The sequence below is a fragment of the Macaca thibetana genome, chromosome 17 (assembly GCF_024542745.1).
Source record: "Macaca thibetana thibetana isolate TM-01 chromosome 17, ASM2454274v1, whole genome shotgun sequence".
NCBI lineage: Eukaryota > Metazoa > Chordata > Mammalia > Primates > Cercopithecidae > Macaca > Macaca thibetana.
Genome location: NC_065594.1, coordinates 17690552 through 17714235, shown reverse-complemented (window position 1 = coordinate 17714235; position 23684 = coordinate 17690552). Strand labels below are relative to the sequence as shown.

Genomic DNA, 23684 nt, shown 5'->3' with positions numbered 1-23684 from the left:
TAAAGGTCAGAGTTTTGCTAAGAATGAGAAAATAATGCATTTGCTGCAAAATACGACTTGAATTGTGTAACCTTTGTAAGTAGTAAAAGAAAACATCACCCTTCTGAAAGATATATATCCCATATTTTTATTAGACTAATGTCAAGAGCATTACACATATATATTCTCTTTTATCTAAACTTAAAATAAGTAGGAATTTTATTTTATTTATGTAGTTAATTTTTCTATTTACGCAATCCTCAAGTTAGGTCTTGTCTCTAAAAGTAAGAAAGATCACATTTTATAAGTGATATATCATTTCCATGATAATTTCTCTTGTTAAACTTAAACATTATGAATAGTTGGCTTATTTCAGATGCAGCAAGAGTTGACAGAAAATATAACTAGAGAAGTAGAAGAACGTATGTTGCCAAAATTTATTAATTAAATTTAGATTAATTAATTGATTCCTGAAATAAACTATAAATAGCAAGTGGCTTTCCTCTCTATTGTTGTATTACAGTAAGTGTTTTTTCTCATATAAATTTCGTGAAGGACAGGAACACATAAATACTCATAATGGAGAGTATACTTACGTTTCATTAATTCCTCATGTTCCATAGCTTTAAAAAGTCTCAAGAAGTCTATCTCTTTTGTTCTGACTCTACACCGTCTTCCTTTCTGCCATCCCTGGGGAACTGTGAGCTAGCACAGTGAAACTGCACTCCAGAAACAAAGCCTTCATCAACTTCTGAAAGTCATGGTAGTAATTTAAGGCCAAAAGACCAGAGTCATCTAGTAATACTTAGCCAAACAATTAGAGTTCAAAAAAACAGTTCCTTGACAGGTGATGTTTAAAATCTCCAATTATTTATTTTGTCATTGGTTTACTTTTGCACTCAGAAAATGCTCTAAGCTGCTTGGCATGCAATGAAAACTCCTACATCAATGTGGTTCTTGTCACATACCCTACTCTACCCCTTTGCTCTAGCATTCAGCCAAACTAGACTGCAAAGAATTCCACAGTGCTCTTTCTCATCTCTCTGCATTTGCTTCTTCCCTCTATGTGCCATATTTTTTCCTTCTCCTTCAGATATCAACCTACATATTGCCTCCATCAAAATGCTGCAATATTGACACAAAACTGGGATAGGTGTCCCTTCTGTGTGTTCCAATAGTGTCCTGTTTTATGCCTGTCATGGTATCTATGATTCTGTAAAGAAATTGCCTGTTTGGCTTTTCAGGTTATAGCATATGATTTTTGAGGAGTGAACTGTTCATCTTCATCTTGTAATTCCAGTGCTTATTGTCACATGGTTGCTGAATACAGGAATGAAGAGTGAGAAAACCAAAAGCTCTGATACTTAACCGCAATGACAATTAATTCAATGCACAACTATGGGCAGATTATATTTAATATTAAACAGTAATTTTGTGTTGTGGTCATACATACATATTATTCCTTCTCATTAACACAGATAAAGTTCTCTCTTTTACTGACTTACACTTAGTTAACTATGAAATATTTTAGGTAAGGCGCATCATTCTTTTATTCTCTTTCCAGGTGCTGCTGAATTTGAATCTGAGCCTCTATATGAAATGATACTATCCTCTTCTGTAGGATCTACTAATGAGTTACATCTAAATCAAAAGCTAGTTTGAAAAGCATCATGAGAATATGTGCTGATTTTAAGAAAAATTGCATAATCCATTGAGACCCATGGATTGCCTTTAGTTCTTGTGTCTCTCAGACTCCGTCTGGAGCAGCTCCTCAGTTTTCCCTTGACCTTATTACCTTGAATCTTTCAAAGAGTAAAGTCCAGTCATGTAGAATGTTCGTCAATTGGGTGTTTCTGATGTTTCATGGTGATTACATTTAGATCACACTTTAAAAAAAATTCAGCTTTTAGTTCCAGGGGGTCCACGTGTAGCTTTGTTACATGGGATATTGTGTCGTGCTGAGGTATGGGGAACAAAGAGACTTTACATCTTTGGTCAAGTATATCCTGTACAGAAGTGATCCTGTAACAGTCTCATTGCATCTTATCATGTGACCTACAATTTTGATTTGTCCTGTTACTTAGTATCTTGTGGGGAGGTCATTTGAGACTATGTAAATATCTCTCTTCCTCCTAAAACTTTCAATTTATTCATTTACTTGTATCAATATGGATTCATGGTTTATTTTCTTCAATGGTTTATAATTTGTTAATTGTAAGAAAGCATAGTTTTCTTTTCAGAAATGTTCTATTTTAACAATGTCAGACTTTTTAATACAGTGTCATGACCTCTACTTCTTGGGAGCACTTCCAGCATCAATGGTGGCACTTTGTATGGGTTCCATGGTGTTATTTGAGTTTCACAGTATTGCATTAAAAACAATGGAAAAGGCCAGGCGTGATAGCTCACGCCTGTAATCCCAGCACTCTCGGAGGCTGAGGCGGGTGGATCACTTGAGGTCAGGAGTTCGAGACGAGCCTGGCCAACAGGGTAAAACCCCGTTTCCACTAAAAATACAAAAAGTTAGCTGGGTGTGGTGGCGGGCGCCTGTAATCTGAGCTCCTCAGAAGGCTGAGGCAGGAGAATCACTTGAACCCTGGAGGTAGAGGTTGCAGTTAGCAGATATCACTCTGTTGTACCCCAGCTTGGGTAACAGGAACAAAACTCAGTCTCAAATACAAAACTAAACAAAAAAATGAAAAATATGCAAGAACCATAAGTCATCACTTTTTACTGTGAAATACAATTTCCTGGACAGATGAACCGCTTCTGTGGAGACGATTAGCATCACAAGGCATTTTAAGGGAATACCTGCAACACTTCAGCTCACTGCAGATGCAGTAGGTGGCTATGAAATCGTTCCCATAGTACAGTGCATACTATAGTTAATTTTATGCAGTTATGATTTAATGCTTCATCTTAACATTTGTTTACATTTCTCTCAGCTGTGAATGGTACCATGTACCATATGTGTGTAAATTTTGATAAATTTTAACTTTTTATAATAGATTGTATATATTTTATGGTAGTAATAATAAAATAGATGAGTATCTACATATATTTTTTATGCATTCGTGACATACCTTTTTCTTAATTTGTTTATTTCTAGGCCATGCAGATTCATCTATAAGCTGTTTCAAATGGTCATAAATCTCCAAAAAAATTTCAGTCTATTTATTGAAATAAAAAACTGCTTATAAGTAGACCCATACAGTTCAAACCATGTTGTTCAAGGGTCAACTATATTTGTAAGTTACTTTTCTGAGACAACTTGGCTCCCTTCATCCTTAGAATACAGTAAATCCTCACTTAACATGATCAATAGGTCTTCTTGGGAACTGTCTGACTTTAAGTGAAAGATGTGAAACAAAACCAATTTTACTGTAGGCTAATTGATACAAGCAAGAGATCTGTTCCTATGACATATTTTTGGCCACAAAAATATCACCAAATGTAAATAAAGACCAAAACCACTTGTAAGGTTGAACATTAAAATAAATGTTAGCTCCACATACATATAAGGAAGAGTAATAAAAAGATATTATTTACCCAATGATTGGTGAATCAGCGAGTGATGGCAATTGTAGTGGTGGTGAGTGAAATCAAGAAATGAATGTTGGCAAAGTGCAATTTGTAAGGATCACCTCCTACTTCCATACAGTTAAAACCAATTACAAATATGGTAGGCTCATAGAGCACTTTTGTACCACATCATTGTGTATTGCAGCATTTGTAAGGTTATCATAAACTTTACAAATTTTTATTTTACAGTAATTTGCATTCATTTATTTGTTCCTTGTCCAACATGCTTATTCCATTTCAGGGTGGCAGATGACTGGAACCTATCCAGTGACTCAGGGCTCCAGGTGCGAACCGGCTCTGGACACGCTATTGCATGGCACACTCACACACACCCACACTCACTCAGACTGGGACATGTAGACACATCAGTTAACGTAATGTGCCCAGATATGGGATGTGGGAGGAAACCAGGGAACCTGGAGAAAACACACACAGACATGGGGATAACATGTAAACTCCATACATACAGTGGCTTTGGCTAGGATTTCTTTTTCTCATCAATGTTGTAACAAAATGGCATTATTCCAGGATTTTCTGTATTTAGTTATTTGTTTAACCCCGAGTGTGTAAACAGCCTCTTGTGTCCCTGCCCCTATGCAGGTGCACTCTTGATTCCCAGTTGGGACTATTTTACCTTTCATTGGTTGCCTCTGCCATTTTTCCTCCCAAGTAGATGCCATCTTCACCCGATCCTTCCTCAGACACCCTGTGCCAGGCTGCCCTCTTACGCAGATGACCTACCCTCACCTCCCTTAGGTGCTGAAGACCCATGCTCCATCTGTGTGTGGATGCCTCCTGACATTGTTCAGTCTTTCATACCTCATTTCTTTTGTCCACCTTACAGCCATGCTCTTAATTGACCTCCAGCACTGTGCAGGGTGACACTCTGCCACTAGGGCCCTTCTTATTTCATTCAGGCCCCAATCCCTCACTCTGGATCAACACAACTCCCTGTTTTGTCCCCATACTTGTGAGCTGAAATGTTCAGGAAGAGAAAGGAGGAAAAAACTTCATATACTTTTTATAATCAAAATGTCAAGGTTTACAAAGCAAGGATTTTGATTGGAATTGAATTGAATATATAATTTAGAGAGAAAAGGCTATATTGAGTTTCCCCAAACTATTAATATTTTAATAGTCTATCTTATTAACTCTCAAAGTTAAAAAAATTTCTCATAGAGGTCTTGCATATGTATTTTAGATCCCTAAATATTTGATACATTTTATCCAATTACAAATTTTATCTTTTAATTAATTTATTTTCTGTTTGTTTCTTGCTTATAGAAATAACATTGGCCGGGCGCGGTGGCTCAAGCCTGTAATCCCAGCACTTTGGGAGGCCGAGACGGGCGGATCACGAGGTCAGGAGTTCGAGACCATCCTGGCTAACACGGTGAAACCCCGTCTCTACTAAAAAATACAAAAAACTAGCCGGGCGAGGTGGCGGGCGCCTGTAGTCCCGGCTACTCGGGAGGCTGAGGCAGGAGAATGGCGTAAAAACCCGGGAGGCAGAGCTTGCAGTGAGCTGAGATCCGGCCACTGCACTCCAGCCTGGGCGACACAGCGAGACTCCGTCTCAAAAAAAAAAAAAAAAAAAAAAAAAAAAGAAATAACATTGATATTTTGTATATTGATCTTGAATACTTTAGCTATATTGCTACACTTAGTTATATTTCTTCTTATTTGACTATTTTAGCTATAGATTCTTTTGGATTTTCTATATACACAGACATATCATCTATAAATTGTAAGTCTTGTATCCTTTCTAATTCCTAGAGTTTTTGTTTCTTTTTATTTTCTACTGCAAGAATACTGTTAACTAAATATAGAGATGGTAGGCATTCATATCTTGTTGAAATGGCAATGGGAAAATAATATTTTTCAGTAAGTATGGAGATGGTGGCCTTTTGTTTTCATGGTAGATATCGTTACTATATTCATTTTCTGTTGCTGCATAACAGATTGCCACAAACATAGCACCTTTAAACAACAAACATTTATTATCTCACAGCTTCCGTAGGTCAGGAGTCTGGGCAGGTCTTCACTTGATCTTTTCCTCAGAATCTTACAAGGTTGAAACCAAGGTGTCAGCTGGGCTGCATTTTCATTTGGAGGCTTGACTGCAGGAGAATCTGCTTCCAAGTTTATTCAGTTTGTTGACAAAATATGTTTCCTTGTGATGGAATGACTGAGGTCCCCAGCCATCTGCTGACCCTTGGCTGACTATCCTAAAGTCCTAGAGGTTGCCTAAAATTCCTAGAAGCTGGTTACAGTTCTTGGCCATGTGGAATTCCTCAACAATTCCTCATCAAGCCAGCAAGAAAAGGCTGTCACCTTAGGGCTTAAATCAGGTTAATCAGGTTCACTCAGGATAATCTTCCTTTTGATTAACTCATAGATTAACTAATTTGGGACCTTAACTACATCTGCAAAATTCTAATAGCCAGAGGCAGTCACAATCAAGAGAGGAGGATTCTATAAGGTGAAAATGCTGAGGGGCAAAACTCATGGATGTTACTATTAAAATTGTAATAATGAAGTTCTCTTCTAATACTAGTTTTCTAGAGTTATTATTATGAATAAATGTTGTGTTTTATCAGGTAGTTATTTTGCATCTAGCAAGATAATCATTTAAAAATTAACTTTTTTTTTTTTTTGATGCAAGGTTTTACCCTGTTGTCCAGTCTAAATTGCAGTGGCAGGATCATGGCACACTGCTGCTTCAACCTCCTGGGCTCAAGCAGTTCTCCCATCTTAGCCTCCTGAGTAGCTGGTAAAGTGTGTCTGGGGTAATACCCGAGGTTCATTGTCTCACACCAAGGAAATCAAGGATGTGGACACACAAGGAGTGAGGTTAAGAGTGGATGATTAATAGGCAAAAGAAAGAGAAAAGCTCTCTCCTGTGGAGAGAGGGGTCCTGAGTGGGTCTTCCAGTCTGTGGCAAAATGCAAGAGGTTATGTAGATGAGCTTGAGGAGGCCAGGTGTCTGATTTACATAGGGCACAAATGATTGGTTGGACCAGGTGTGCTATTTGCATAAGGTGTGAAAAACTGGGTAGGGCTAGGTGTGCCATTTGCATAGCATGCAAAAAAGCTGGCTGCCCCACCCTAATATTTTATTATGCAGATGGGTTCTCTATCTAGCTGGTGCCATGTTGCTTGCTTCTTTACTGTACATGTGGTGACAAAAAGGGAAGATGGAGCCTCCATGTTGAACATACCTGACCCTGAGGTAGTACTTCTCTTTTGGCACAGCTGCTGACATTCACCTGTGTAAGCTTCCAGCTTGCTTATCTATGTCTGCAGCTTGATTTTTTAGGCTGCTCTTTGTTAAAAAAGAAATTACTTCAGGGCTGCTTTTTGTTAAAAGGGAAGCCTTGCTGAGGACTCCTTTACCCTTACTATCTCCCTAAATAATTTATTTCTAGCTCCTATATCACTGGGATTATAGGTGTGTGCCACCATACTCAGCTAGTATTTTTGTAGAGACAGGATTTTGCCATGTTGCTCAGGCTGGGAAATCAAGTTGTTAAATGTGCTGAATTGCATTACATTATTTGCTTATGTTAAACCAACTTTGCATTTGTCAGATAAACTGACCTGGATTTGTGATATTATTTTGGTTTTATATACTGCTACTTCTAGTATGTTAATATTCTAGTTAGAACTTTTAAAAAGTCTCTCTTTTTATATAATTATACAAAGAATTTTCAATACTTCAGTTCCATTTGCATTCCTCCAAAATTATATATATAGTTACTTTGTGTTGTAATTCTGTCTTGTAACTTATAAAAACACTAGACATTTTATAATTTTTATATAATATTGTCAATGTTCCCCTAAATGTACCTGTAACACTGGTAATATATACATATTTACAATGTAATACATAATATATATGCTATACTATATATAATATAATATGTAATATATAATATAAAATGTGTAATACATATTTAATCCTGGTAATGAATCTCTGTTTAAAAATCCTTTATTTCTCCTTTCCTTGACACATATTTTCATTAGATGATTCTAGGTTGGTAGCTATTGTCTTTCATCACATGAAAGATACCATTCTACTGATTTTTGGCTTTCATATTAATAATTGCTGTTGAGAAATCAACTTTCTGTATAACTGTTCCTCTGGTAAATGTAACATATTTCCTGCTCTGTCCCTGTGAACCACAATCTTAACTTGGTTAGGGTTCATTTGGCTTCTTGAATCTACTGTTTGGTGTCTCCAAACATACCTAGACTATGTTGATCTCGCCGCCACATTTCTTAACCTCTCATGTTTTCCATGGTTTTGGGCAGCCTATTTTTGTATTCTGAATTATATTTCATTAACTTTCTCTTCTACTGTGCCCAATCTGCTGCCTGACCTGTCCACAGAATTTTAAATTTAGGTTGCATTTTTTTCAAGAACAATTTTTATTAAGACCACTATTAGTAAAAGGTTTCAGTCTTTAAAAATAATCCCAAAATGTGTAAGTAAGAGCAAGTGCTAGGAAATAAACATTAAAGTATAACAGCAAGTAGTGCTCTGATGTGTGTTCTGTTTAACTTTTTATTTCATTAAATCCAGCTTTTCTCCAATTTAGACATTTTTTACAGAGACTGGACCTCACTGTGTTGCCCAGGCTGGTCTCACTCCTGGGCTAAAGTGATTCTCCTGCCTCACCATTGGAATGTGTGGGGATTACAGGTGTGAGCCACTGCATTCAATTGACTTTTTTTATGTTAGTCATTCATAAAATAAGAGTGGCTGTCCCTCTGATTTTTGTTCACGTCACCTTTTAGGCATATTGCATAACATGTCAATATCCCTAAGAGATTACCAGTTGATGGATCCATTTTTACAAAGCAAACAGACGTGGAAATGTTCCTGTCATTAACAGAACTATGACTTAGTTATCTGCTCAGTGGGTTATAGAGAAACAGCACTATTATGTGTAATTAAAACAGAAAAAAAAGAGTCAGATCTTTCCAGGCATGAGTGTGTATTTATAATTTCATGGTAAACACATATACTTCTAAGTGAAGACTTCCCCATATTTATAGTGTTAAAAGTTCTTAAAATAATCCTTTCACAAAAATAAGGCATTATGCTGAAAAAGCATTATTTCTGTGTCAACAGTTATGCTCTTCTGTTTTCATCTACTGTCACCAACTGTCAGCTACTTCTTTAAAGACCAAATATTTGTCAGCAATACCTATACGGGACTCATTGGCTGTCTAGGGGTGGTTTACAGTCTAAACGTCTAACACTGTCAAACAAGAGCTGCATTGTTGTTTCACAAGCCTGAACATGCTGAGCCAGTCCTAGTGTTTTCTGCATATTTTGGCAGATGTTAGAGAGGCAATAATACTGGAACTTCTCTTCCCAGTTGTTCTTGCTTTTGCCACCAGTCTCATAGCACCTGTTATGGTAGTTGCAGCGGTCAGTCAGGGAAGCAATGCCAATGTTAAGATGAACTCCAGATAGCGAAGAGCCCCGTCCATTCAGCAGGAGGGTTTATAATTGCAATGTGGGAAAGGCACTCATGCTGGCAGAACCCATCCTTGCTTCCCAGAGGTCCAAGGTGGCACTTGGGTATGTGTCTATCTGGTGAATACCATTCCTGTGGTCTTCAGGGTGGCCCTGCAATCAGTGGTCTGGGCCTGCTTCTTGCACCTGAAAGCAGAGGCCAGGAAGAGAAGCAGGATGGCAAGTACAGACTACAAGTAGGACCATCTGTGAAGCATGGGGTCCTACTGGGCCCCACTGCTCCCTGGGGCCCTGGGTTGGATTTGTTATCCCAAAGCCCCCAGCACTCTCTAGGCAGCAGCATGGAACTGGGGCTTGGGAGCCACTGCTGTCTCCATTCATGCTTTAGAAGCACTCAAGCTCTACTTCATTCTGCTGTATTTTGTAACAGGAATGCTGTTATTTTTCAAGACTACTACTGAGCTGGGGGAAAGGGGAATGCAAGTTAAAACACAATAAAGTGTGCTGTTCTTCTGGAGAGCTAGCCTTTCATTTATTTATTTATTTATTTTTTGAACACATGTTTCCAGATTTCTGTAAGCCTTTGGTTAATTTCCAAAGTTCTGAAAAAGCTGATTCTATCACATTATTTGTCAGATTTTTGTTGCTTTTATGGAGAGGTGAATTTTCAAAGGTTCTTACTCTACTATTTTTACTAATGTCACTCCTCTCTGGTTATTTTAATAGAAATAACATAACTTAATAACTTAATATGCCATGTTTAATGGGTCCCTAAAAGTAATTCTGTGATATATAGAGTTGTTCCATATGGGAAGATACTGAGACAAGATACGAGAAAAAAATTAGAATAAAAATATTGTTATATTAAAATTGTTTCAAATTGTTAAAGCTCCGCCTCCCAGGTTCACGCCATTCTCCTGCCTCAGCCTCCCGAGTAGCTGGGACTACAGGCGCCCGCCACCTCGCCCGGCTAGTTTTTTGTATTTTTTTAAGTAGAGACGAGGTTTCACCGGGTTAGCCAGGATGGTCTCGATCTCCTGACCTCGTGATCCACCCGTCTCGGCCTCCCAAAGTGCTGGGATTACAGGCTTGAGCCACCGCGCCCGGCCAAAGATAATTGTTAAGAGGAAAAATGATTTTATTGTGCTTACGATTCCTGAAGTCCAACATGTTTAATGATGGTGGATGGAGACAGACTAAAAGTTTTCATGGCCCCATTCACTGGAGGATTTGACATTTATCGAAACTGAGAAGTTGCTAACACAGAAAAAACAGAGATGATCTTGGAAAGGAGGAACCATGAAGATCAGCCTTATTCCCTTATAGGTGGCCAATGATCTCTCCACTTTAGTCACGAATCAATATTCCAGTGGCACCCCAAATGAGTTGCTCATCATTTTATCATCTCCACTCCTTGGGATCCAGACACATGTTCACTTTCTCTCCCACTGCCTACAATGCTGTGCCAGCTTCATTTCAGTTTTCACATCAACACTTACTTTAGGGGATGACAGTGGATGAGGTCTGTACATTCATGGTGATCAATAAATAAAGAATGGGATTAGTTTAGAGACAGAGTAATTACAGTGATTGGAAAGATGGAGTCAGTCCTAAATTTAATACATATAATTTGTTTAACAGGTATTGAAGGACTGGCAAAGGTAAAAAGAAATACTAAAACAGCAAAAAATAATCTCAAGTTTTTCTTCTCTCTATTAGAAACAAGGCTACTGTAAGAGTTAAAGAAAGAGGAAAGAAACATGAAAAGTGGCTCAACAGTCAAAGACAGGTTTATTTTGGAGAATAAACCTGAGGGGCTTCTGGCTGATTTTTGGTCAGGAGTGCTCTCTCTTACAGAGTAAGAGTATTTATTGGTTTTAGGGTGAGAGAGCTTATCACAGGTTTGGAATGTTTTCTGTGTGGGGGAGAAGTTTATGGCAGGGTTGGAATGTCTGGCTGGAGGGGCAGTTATCTTGGGGCTGACATCTTTCCAACCAGAGGGGAAGTTATCTCAAGGCTGGCATGTCTCTGGTAGGGGAGGGGTTTATCTTAGAGTTGGAGTGTTTCTGGTTGGAGATGTCATTTGTGGTTTATGGTCATGCTGATCTTAGCCATTAGGCTGATGCCCTTTGGATTTAGGCAGTTTTTGATTGAGGGGAACTTCAGAATGGCGGTGTTTGTCCAAGATGGCAATGCTCCTGCTCTGTCAGCTACTTCTTAGGATCATCATAAAGATCCAATGAGATAACATGTAGAGCAACTAGCAATGAGATATCACAAAAATATTTACCAAAAAAGGACCATTTTCTCTTCCCAGCATGAATAGATATATATTGCTGTAAATGTATTACTAATTGTTTCTAAATATAGAATACAGTGTCTCACCTGGTCTCCTTACCCTGGGCTGCTCCAGCCAAGAACTATTCTTCTGGTATGAGAAATGCTGCCTTTGTTTACCACTGTGTTCACTAAGCCATGGTATTCTGTAGACTTCCACTTCCACTCCTATTATATTGTGGTGGGAGTAGCAAGTCTCCAGAGATGCAGGAGAGTATTACGTGAGGTAGGTGCTGAGATCTCTTACTTAGAGGGCTGGTTGATGTCACTAGAGCTCAAATTGCTCCTCAATTTTTCCCCATCTCTGTTGTGTATGGTTATTTTAGAGGAAGAATTATAGAGCCAGTAGACATGAGTACGTGGTGAGTCTGAAATCAGGTTCATATGTAGGTTTTTGTTCATATTTTAATTATTTTCACAACAAAATCATCTCTAGGCCCACACATCTCCTAAGTCTAATGAGATTTTATTCAGTTCTATCTGAAAAGGAACTTAGCCTCAGTGTTTTTCTTTTGCTCCCTGTACTTATAACACATAATCTTTCAATAATTCTAGGAAAGTATTAATACTTGAACAATATTCATTACTATCTTAAAGCCTCAGATCATGTTAATCAATTCTCATTTCAGTTTTAAAGCCCTTCAAGCAATAGATGCTGCCACTAATTTTGGCCAAAATTTTCCTTCCTTAGTGACAGAAACAGCCCTCACCTAAAACACGGGACTCACCCAAGAAACCTGACTTGAGACATTGGGCTAAACTTTTAAAGATTACCCTTTTACAGACATCAATTCTTTGGTCTTTAGAGATGGCTGTTGTAATCATATTTTGTTCACCAATTACTTTGGGTTTATAAACCGCTGCTTCACAAAAAATTTGTGTCCTCTGCCTGTGATATTGTAGTTTGTGTAGTGCACAAAGATTCAAGACAGAGGATGCACATAAGGACTGAAACAAAAACTTTGAGTGATGTGCTGAAGTGTACATGTTTTGGCTGGTAAGAGTCAATTGTTACATTTCCAGGAATTTTGCAACTAGCTGATGTCACATTGATAACTTGGAATTGATGACGATGGGAGCATTTGCATTAGGAAATCAGCAAAAGCTTATTTTGGACTCTGCTTTCTTCAAAGAGCTGATTGTTAAAATATCCCAGCACAACACTGGCTTGACTTACCAATATGCATTCCCTGTGAAAAGTCCTCTTCCACTTACTAAGTGTGTTAACTGTGTTTCTGATGCTCTGACATCTGGGGCCCTGCTGACCCAGGAGATACTGCCTCTCCCAGGACTAGCCAATTCCTAGAGACAGTAGATGACTAGCCTGTGTGTATGGCTTTCACATGCAAACCAACCCATCCACAGCCCACACTCTAAGCCATTATTCACATGTCCTAATCACCCCAGAACTAGGTACCAAACAGCTAGAGACAGTCCCTATGCCTTAAGGACTGCTGAAATTATTTAAACTAGCCAGTCCTAAGTCTGTTTATCCTGCCTCACGACTCCTGCCTAAGACACCACAATGAAAGGTTTACCCATGCTTTCCCCAGCTCCTTCTGCCACCTGACCAATCCTGAGGCTTCTCCATATGGCCCTCCATGGTGCAGTGTGCCTCCTCCTCTTGCGATCTGTGAGTATAACATGTTGTGTTTTTAATGGCGATCTTCTCCTCATCTGCTGGCATTGTCATACCCATATAATAATACAATCTACATTTAAAAACACCAAATTATGAGCCTGGGGTCTTCATCTCCATGGATGGGGCTACTTTTTTCCAATTATCTACACAGACGAGGCACCTGTTTTAATGTACACACAAGTGTCTGTAAAAATAACACAGTATGTGGATCATACCAACAGAAAATCATAATGTTATAAAGAAATCTTCTTTGATTCTGGTCACTGCCTTTGGGGTCTTCTTTTATGACACTAGGGAATTACCAGTACCTCCCAATTTAGTGGTCTCTCTTTAAGCCAAGTGGTGGTAGTGGTGGTGTGGAGGGACATGGGAGTCCCATCCTCATCAAACACGTTTGAATCATATCAGGCCATAGCTATGGTGTGTTCTCACGGAGCCTAGATGTGTCTAACTCACTGTCTTTGGAATGGTATCAACTCTGTGGAACACTTGAGGAAATATGCTCACTTCTTTTTTGCGTATAGCCCTTTCAAACATTTTTCCCTGATAGCCACTATGAATGCTTCTGACCTGCCCCAATTTCCTTTAGATTTAATCATGCGCTGTTCAATAACTTTCTCCACCACCCTTTGCCACTTTGCAGTTAGTCACATTTAAATTACTAGGATGCCATCTGAACACCCTGGAATGCTCTTTGGGCTGTTGGGAGTAAGACTTTCAAAGATGACTGTCAAGGTTTTTAGAGGGAAGTTTACTGGCTTGGTTGAAGGGTAGGGAGGAATCAATAGGGTGTAGTCCCAGATCGCCCTGCCTCTGTTCCTGATGAGTCTGTTTTCCTAGTCAGGTTTACCTTGACCAAGTCTGGTTTGTGGGTTTTCCCTTAAATTGGGTGCCTCTGGGTGTGGCTTTTTCTCTCACTGTCAATATTCTTAGGGACTAAATCATGACTCTTGCCTTCTCTGGTTCCCTTCCTCAGACTTCCTGAAGGCCAGGCCCTGTCCCTAGCAGCTTGGACATTTCTTCACCACACCAGCTAATCACCCCAGAACTAGGTACAAGACAACTAGAGACTGTCCCTATGCCCTAGAGACTGCTGAAAGTATTCAAACTAGCCAATCTTAAACCAGTTTATCCTGCCTCATGACTCCTGCCTCAGACACCACAATGAAAGGTCTACCCATGTGTTTTTCTTCCATGGTGAAGATTGGTTGAGCTGCACTTTTCTGTTACAGTGTCAAACTTGCTCTTACAACATAGATGTTTTTCTCTCCCCAGTCTTGAAAGTTCTGGAAGATCTTTGACATAGCAATTATTTTTCTTCCACTTCACTTTCTTTTTTGTATTTTGTACTTTTCTTGGGATATTCTTCAATGTCTTAAACAAGCTGTCTTGGCATTTCCTTTTGGTATTAAACAATGGTGGCCTCATGTTAAAAATCTGACCTCATAACAAATCAATTGATAATTAACTTTGGTGACAAGACTACGTTGGTAGTAAAGACCAGATTAGTTAATTCATCCTCATCAGTGCACTGGGCAGGATTTCCTAACTATAGCAAGGTCTAGTCACACTGCTTTCTGGGACAAAGAATTGGTCAGTCCAAATATGTTGTTTCCTTAAAATACGCATTGCTCCTGGTGAGCCTCTGGCTACACTCTTTATAACTAGTGGGCAGGCGCCAGGACCCTGAAGGTGGATTCTACTGGGGAGAGGCAAAGTTTTACCATCAGTAGGAGTGGCAGTGGGAGCACAGGTACCAGTCCAGAGAGCTAAGTTCAAGGCTCCAGAACCAGAATGAAAATAACTGACATTCATTGCAGACTATGGGAATCTGTGATTTTAGCATAAGAAATTAAGTTATAGAATGCACCAGAATAACTTGGCCATTTGAACATTTATATTCATATGGGCTTTATTTATATTAAACACTTGATATATTTTGAAGGAAAGCAAGTGTAGTTATGAAACACAAGTGGCAGCAAGACTTATTGTTGACATGAATTTATGACTGAATAGCTCCAAATTGTTTGCAAAATTAGATTCCCAGGAATAAACGTCAATGTCCACCAATATGTAGTAACTTAGTAAATATATGATAAAACTAGACCTTGAGAGTTTTTGAAAAATTCTCATGGGAAAATAAGAAAGGCTATTAAGTTCTGCAAATAATTCCATTACACACAGATATGTCACTCAGAGGCTAGATAAACATAAATTCACTTAGTGTTACGCAGGGCACTTGGGAAGGAAGCAGGCATGTAATACAATTATAAAACACAAAGCTCCTTGTCCAGGATAGAGTTTTCTTTTGTAGACAAACAGGCTTTAAAAATATCTTGACCAGCCAGGTGTGGTGGCTCACGCCACTGTAATTCCAGCACTTTGGGAGGTGGAGGTGGGTGGATCACCTGAGGTTGGGAATTTGAGATCAACCTGACCAACATGGAGAAACCCCGTCTCTACTAAAAATATAAAAATTAGCTGGGCGTGGTAGCGGGCACCTGTAATCCCAGCTACTCAGGAGATTGAGGCAGGAGAATCACTTGAACCCGGGAGGCGGAGGTTGTGGTGAACTGAGATTGTGCCATTGCACTCCAGCCTGGGCAACAAGAGCGAAACTCTATCTCAAAAAAAAAAAAAAAAAAAAAAAAATATATATATATATATATATATGTATGTATATGTGTATATATATGTATGTGTATATATGTGTGTGTATATATATGTATGTGTATATTCATGTGTGTGTGTGTGTATATATATCTTGCCAACAACTTGAATTTCAATTCCTGAAGTCACAGTGAAAGACTGATTTCTACTACTTTTTGTAATGTGCATAAATGTAGCTTTTACAGAAATTATCTTTTCTTCTTACTCAGTAGTTGCCTTTCTCTATTTTAAGTGATTTTTATTGTAATGCTCTTTACTTTTAATGCTAGCTTTTAAAAATTTACATTCTTATTTTTCTTCTTTCTGGAGGTGCAATACTGATAATTCTTTTCTGAGAGGATGATCCAAACATTGGGAAAAATAAATATCCATAGTAGAAATTCACTTAAACTGTGACAATCATGTAATCAGTGTAGGCAACATTTGGCATAGTAAAAGAACATTGTGCATTGAATAATTATAATTTTAAAAACTTCAATGCTGTTAACATTTTAACAATTTATTTCAGTTATTTAGTTCATTTTAAGGTATTCAGTCATCCAAAAGAACTGCATACATGTGATCTTTGACTTTTTATTCTTAATTAAACCATCAAAGTAACTTTTTTTACATCTTAAATGTCAACGTTGAACCTCCACTGAGAGAAAAATCAAGGCACAGATTGTCATCATTTTATTCAGTATGATGCTTTTGATCTTTTGCAGGAAGTTCTTTTCTCTTTCATCTGAAAGCCTTAAAATTTTACACAGAAGGGATACTGCACAAATGCTGTGTGGACTTACCAGCTTTCTGATGAATGAGGATGTTAATTACATGTTGAAAGTGGTAATGGTTTTGAAATGAAAAAGGGAGCATTATTGGAAGAATGAAAAATACATCTCAGAGAAAGAAACCTATAGTTCAACAAATAGAAAGAAAGAAAGAAAGAAAGAAAGAAAGAGAGAGAAAGAAAAGCAAAAGTAGGTGTCCTGGCTGGACCAGCTTTGTTGTTGTCAATTGGTCTTTAGCAAAACAAAATATTGAAAAAACACAGAGCAAACAAATACCAGGGGAAAGAAATTAAATGTGCTTGAAAGATAGGGAAGAAAGATGCTGAACATCTAAGGAACTATTACTGCTGTTTAAAAGTTTGCAAATTTAATGTTCTGATTTTTCTCCTAATAAAATAAATGGAGACATTACTATATTTTATCAACATTAGTTCAGAGAGAGTCAGTTTTCTTTCCTTACAAAGTTTTTGATGTACTCTTCCTGGTGGAAACTACAGAAAAATATCATGTCCTTCTATTTTAAAATGTTTTATCAAAATAGTTACCAAAATCTCAAAGCGTTTTGTTTCTTAGTATCAAAATATATGGAAAAGGGGAGAAATTGACATTAAGGGATAATTTGAACCTATATATAATGTTTCCTTAAAAATTAAATGTTGTTACCATGCAATACTGCAATCAATTCTAAGAAAATACCTCCGGGAAATATATTAACCTCGGAACTAATGTTAAAGAAGCTCCCATGTTTTCACAAATGAGCTTTCTGCTGATCTTTTTGTAAAACTTCATAGAAACTATTTCAGTTAAAATTATGCCTTTAGTGTTATCTCTTTCCTAGAAATGAGAGGTTTGGTTATTTTATATCTGTGTGTGTGCATGTGTGGCTGGGATAGCACTGGGATTTACAGTTTCCCGCTAAATTACATATTTCTGAACCTTGGTAAATTGAACGGGTTGAACATGTGGGTCCCATTTATTTGCCATACTTTAGTGAAGACACTTGTTTTCACCCTTTCATTACTGCTGTCATGTCTAGAAACATGAGTTTCAAAGAATGGCAATGTGCTTGTTTTCTGATTAATACAATTATGAAAATTTCAAATTTGTAAAACATTTACATTTTTAAACATATTATTTTCTTTACTTACTAAAGGACCGAATTGGATTCCAAGTTAATACTAAATAAGTATTTTCAAAAAGCAGAAATAAAATATCCAACTTTTAAAATCTAAATGTCATTATATTTAGCTCTATTATCGGTACTTTAAATAATTTTTAACCTGTGAATATTTTAACTCTCAGCATTGAGATGTATAAGGAAAAGCTCTCTGTGATATTTATAGAGGTCCATTTACATTTTTAATGTTGACTTTGGAGTTGGTACACTGGAAAAGAATTAGAGGTAAGATGACTTGATAAAGACACTTTTTTGCTGCTTACAGAACTAAATCCCTTCATATTGAGCCTAGCGTTGGTCCTTCTTATCATAAATGCTATGCAGTGACTTTGCAGCAGGATGTTAGCTGACCTTCATGCATATTGTTCAAACATTGTGGATTCTTCTGAGAGGGTGGACTTCAGAAGGTGCTAATGCTGCTAACGAGTTGGAAGAAGAGTTTATGTGCTATCTGTTATTCTTGGAATAAAGTGGGCCTATCTTTTACTAAGAGGAAAAGAATACGCAGGGCCACCCACAGCTCTCCAAGTCACTCCCCCAGTGAGGCTTTGCGAAGGTCAATTTTGTTAAGTTACTGGTTTGAATCATTTTGTATAAATCTGTCATCAGAATGACCCATAACATGTAGGGCTCTTTTAGATAAACAAGAGTGGAGTCTGCTGTTGTTATTCTAGAAAGATTTTTTAATTGTGGTTCACGGATATGACTGTTTTGGTTTCGGTTCAGGAGAGAATCTAATGCAAATCCTGCCACGTTAGTCCAAATAAAGAGCTGCATTCAGTTATAGCCTTCCCAAGGACAGAAAGTGGAGCTTGGTTTCTATGCATTCTCTCAGAATAGCCAATCCTAGGTGAGCATCAGTAAATGTTAACTAAGGGGCAAAAATGGGAATAAATAAGATCATCATTAAAATACATATTTCAGTGCTTCATGATTCATATGCTTAGGAGAGCCGCTAGTATAATATTTATTTTTGGTTTTATTTTTACTATATAGCATCAACAAGACCTTGATTGGAGTCAGAAGCCACTGAGTATCTGAGGAGCTATTACTGCTATATCCTGTTCTCTGTGGGAAGTTATTTTATGTGTTTGTTCTGATAGTACCAGGAAAGTTCTCCAAAAACAAAATGCAAACATAAGGTCTATTTTATTTAACAAAAAATTTACCATATTCTTCCCACTAAAAAGAGTTTCAAAAAACAATTAATGTATATTAAATTACATATTTAGTAAATAGATATTAAGAAAAATAATGCAAAATCCCAAGTACTTTATATTTTAAAAAGCTGTATCTGCCTATTTCCCACAGACTCTCTCTTTTCAAGGGAATAAAGGGAAGGAAAAAGGGAGAGAGGAGAGTAAGAGAATAGAGGACAGAGAAGGATAAATATTTGGTAGGATAGGATAGAAATGTTCTGTATTTTATAAGCTCTCCAATTTATATACAGTAGCCTCATTAGAATATGCATTGTAGAGTCAAATTTGGTATAAAACCAGCCTGACCCAAAGGCTCAAAACAAACATCTTACAGTAACGCTTCACCGATTGCTGTATTCATTGACAGACTCCAAAATTGCACAACAGGCTCGGAAGCTGCTAACTACTAAAATATCAGCAAGTCGATTGAGTATACTTGCTCTAACAGTCTACATCAATTGAACCCAATGGTAAGTTGTGAAAAGTCCACGCACCATTTGAAGTTCCCTAATTCACATTCATTCCCATAAAAATTACGAGGTAACCAAAGAAGTAGCTAGGCATCTGCCAGAAGGTAAAGCAAAGGAAAGGGGAATGATTAAGAAATTACCACTATTTATCTTGCTAAATAAACTCCTGGGCTACACAGAACTTTGTTTGTATAAGCCGTTAGTGGGACTTTTGAGATGTAGGTGATATTTTTGTAAATTCCCCAATGAAAGGATACTACAGTCTATTTTTAAAAGACTGAATATGAAGTGCAGAGCTGCCTAAAAGAAAGGCAACTATTGGACACATTACCTCTCTCTCAGTATCAGTGTTGCTTCCTTATCTTGATCAAGAAATGGTTGATACTACAGACACCAAATTAAGATGTGCACATCTGATCTGAGAAGTTTGCCTTTTAAAAATCTGCAGTGACCAAGATGTCCAGTGTGGCCAGCTTATGGCTAGAAGTGAAAGGGGATTCTAACCAGCAATTGAAGGATAATCTGTAGGCATTATTCTTTTTTCCTGACCTTACTTTTCTTTGAAACATGTTTACTAGCTCTTGGAAAGCTGAAGTTTTCCTTTTCTAAGCAAAATGTCTGCCATTTGGTAACAAACACATTGATGCAGAAAGGCAATGAGAGGCTTGCCAAGGAAGCTCACTCAAGTTCCTTGGATTTGTGAGGTGAATGGTAAGCACTGTTACAAATGATATTTTTAAACACTCAGAGGGACCACATTGTACCAGTTCACTAAACTGGGGATGCCAGAGTGATGCCTTCTGGAATCAAAGAAAAATATGATCAATGATTCTGGCCACCTCCAAGACCACTTCTGGAATGACAGTTGCAGAGAGTCCCATCGTTTGGACCAGACGCTGAAGAGAAAGTTAATTAAATGTCCTATAGTCAATTTAAGTTCTAAATGTTATTGTGTGATTATGCTACTCTGAGGGATAACCTCATCTGTCATCTGTCAAAATGTTCTTTTCTTCTATAAAGTATGTATAAGAGGCACTCTGACTATACACATTATATTAATCCATACCACTTTCTCCCTTCAATATTTGTAATCATGTTTCTCATGATCATTTATGGGTTCAATACTGCAAACATCTAGGTTCAGTTCTTAGAGAACATTGTCTTGTAGCGACTCTAATGCTATGGCATTTATTCATCACCAAAATGTCACCAACCTTCTAATTTCCCACAAATGTTGAGCACCAATAAGGTATATTACCATGCAAGAGCTCTGCCATTACTCACTATATGCCCAAACAGAGCAGTATCTCTTAAAAATCTCTTCCAGAATTAACATATTCTTTGGTTTAATTTAAAATTAAATACGCAAACAAAACAAGGAGAGTCTGATGAGAATGAGAAGCAATTCAAATTCAAGTGAGTGAACTTCCTTCCCTCCATCTTTCCTTCCACTGTCTCCCAAGTAGTGGATCAGTTGATTTGTGGGTTGAGCCACCCCTGGTCACAATGCTACGCTGTCTTCACCTATTTGAAAACTTGTCATAATAAACAGTGTGTTCACCAGTTTTCCAGACTAGCAAGGAAAACCTTTCTAGTAATAATCTGTTATACAATGAATAAACAATGTGATAATTGCACCTTCAATATTCACACTGAAATAGCAACAGTAGACTCCTCTTATACTTGTAAGAGAGTCTGTTAGCACCTTTTAATACATTTGTCTCCACTGCATAGAGAATATGTGTAAAATGAGGAGTACATTCCTCACCATCTATCCATGGCTCTGTGTACATGTGAGTACATTGTTGCTGCCTTCAGGGCAAGAGGAAAGATGTCTTAATTTGTCCTTTGATGCATAAAAGAGTATGGAGAATTCAAATCAAAGTACATTAGTACAGTCATATTCTCTGAGCAGCTTCATCACAGACATCCTCCATCCTCTATGGTTTACCAGAAGCAGTTAGGGTTCCATGGTGATCTTTTCCGACGCACTTAAGGAAAAGGTGAATTCTACCTGCGGTCATCAAACTTCTGAGCTGTCATTGTGATGGCTCTGTGGGGGCACCATGGGCTCGCTGCTGCTGGAGCCCTTTGGGGCCTCCTTCCCCCTGAAACTTTCCTTGCCCCTGCACATCAGCACTGCAATGACAGTGAGGCAGATGGTTAGTAACCCTACCACGGCGCCTCCCACCACAGTGACCAGGCTGACTGCAGAGCTGGGGCTGTCGAGCTCCCGGGGGAGGATGCCATCCGGAGGTACTCTCCCCTGGGGGATCTGCCTCTTGGTGCGGTCCAGGGCAATGTGCTGGATGTTTGTTCCCCGATTGTTTTCAGCACCAATCTCCCACGCCAGTGAGGGTGTGCTCCTGATCTCTCTCTTCTTCCGGCTGTTGGTGGTGGCTTGGGGCTTTCCTTGACTCACCAGAGAATGGTACTCCACGCTTCTTTTGCCAATACCTCGATTGGCATTGTCTTTTGATCTCACTGTATAGATCGTATGTATATACCATTCTCGGCCCAGAGCGACCTAGAAAGCACAACTCTATTTGTTAGGAGATACTAGATACCATATCAACCTAATTCACCACTCTTTGCAAGAGAAATTAATGGCAGAGATATTAATAAATGATGATTTATTTTAGTCTGCAGAATTAACTTACTTAATAATTTTGAATGAGTACTAGGTGCAAGGCTCTGTGCAAAGCACTGTATGATACATTCCATGCAACTCTTAAGGGAGTGAATATTTGGTACTTGTTGTCATAGAATGGGAGAGTTCTAAAGACCTATTAATAGGTTATAGAGTCTAGTGTATTCATTAAAAAAAATGAGTAAATAAGAATATACAGCAGCTAACTGAGTTGCCCAATGTTACTCAACTAGTTAGTGGCAGAGGCAGGACTATAGCTCAAATCTTCTGAACCTCGGGACTCATTTCACCGTGTCTTGCTGCTTATTGCATAAAAGACCATAGGGGAAAAAAATCAATTTTCAAGCTTTTCTGGGGCTTTGGAAAAGGATGAATTTCCTGATGAGTCTTTGAAGCATGAAGGATTTAGAGAGGTCAGATGCTTTGAGATTTAATGGCAAGAATAAAAATAAAACATATCATACTTCAACTTCTTGTTTGAAAAGATTCGGAATAACAAACACGCTTTCTTAAGATTCCTTCCTCAGGTTGAATGAAAATAACACATTTCTCCAGGCCGTCCTGTCGGGTTAATTTTCAGTAAATATCCTAAAGGGTGCACTTGCTCTGACAGAGATTTACAGCGTAAGCACATCTTGAAATTTGTGGCATTTGTCTGCTCAGTGTTGTGGTGGCTGCCTGTGTCCCCATCCACCTTTGATCCCTGAGTCAGGAGTTTGTATCTTGGTTTCTGAAATCCTTGAGAGTGGAGCTGTACACAATTGCTTTCCTGAGTTCAGCAGTTCACACAAGATCACTCTAATTAAGATGTGCGTGAAAAGTTAGCAGGAAGGATGTTTTGAATAAGAAGAGCAGATTACTCAACTGTCAGACACAGATTTACATTCTGGGCTAAATAAGACTCTTCATTACACATAGTCTTAAAATAATATTAATACCTTAATAAAAGTGATAAAAGCTATGAAAGCCAGATCTATTGCTAACAAAAATAATAAAAGCTGGGTTTATGGAGTACTCACCATATGCCCAGTAAGTGGCTATGTAGTTTCTATGCCATATCTTGTTCAATGTTCCTGTTAACTGTATGCAATATTACCATTACTGCTATTTACATATGAGACATCTGAGGCATATAAATGTTCCGTAACTTGCATGTGGGTACATAGCCATTACAAATGAGTTTGTTTTTGGCCTACCTGAAAGAGTGGTGTTGAGTCGACTTTAAATCCATCAGATCCAGGCTGATTCACTAAGAGAATGGCTTCGGGGTCATCCACTGCTAGTTTGGCATTAAATAGGACGTTTCCAAAACTGGTCGCTTGTGTCTCTGGCTGAGCTTTGTCCTTTAAGCAGTAAGGAAAGTGGTGATTGCTGTAGATAATGCCAGCTTTTGCCAGGACAGCATGTTTCCCTATTTGTTTTGTGCAAGTACAAATTACTATAAAATGTCACCATTTGGTTTACAAAAAATGATCATTTTGTTTGTTTTTCTATTTTTTTTTTTTTTTAAGAGATGGGAACCTTCTCTGTCACCCAGGCCAGAGTGCAGTAGCATGATCATAGATTGAACTTCCTGACTTAAGCAAGCTTCCCACCTCAGCCTCCCAAGTAACTGGGACTCCAGGCATGTGCCACGATGCCCGGCTTTTTAAAAATTTTTTGTAGAGATGGGGTCTCACTATGTTGTCCAGGCTGGTCTTGAAATCCTGGCTTCAAGTGA

The 23684-nt window shown here is 38.2% G+C and overlaps 1 protein-coding gene across 1 annotated transcript in view; it reads right to left on the bottom strand.

Moving 5' to 3' along the window:
• Window positions 1–16181: 16181 nt before the first annotated feature.
• Window positions 16182–23684, bottom strand: part of FREM2 (FRAS1 related extracellular matrix 2) — a 180171-nt gene continuing 172668 nt past the window's right edge. The window contains 2 exon segments of the mRNA XM_050766107.1: window positions 16182–21841; window positions 23161–23307. Of these exon segments, the coding sequence (XP_050622064.1) occupies window positions 21338–21841; window positions 23161–23307 (651 nt within the window). The 3' untranslated portion in view covers window positions 16182–21337.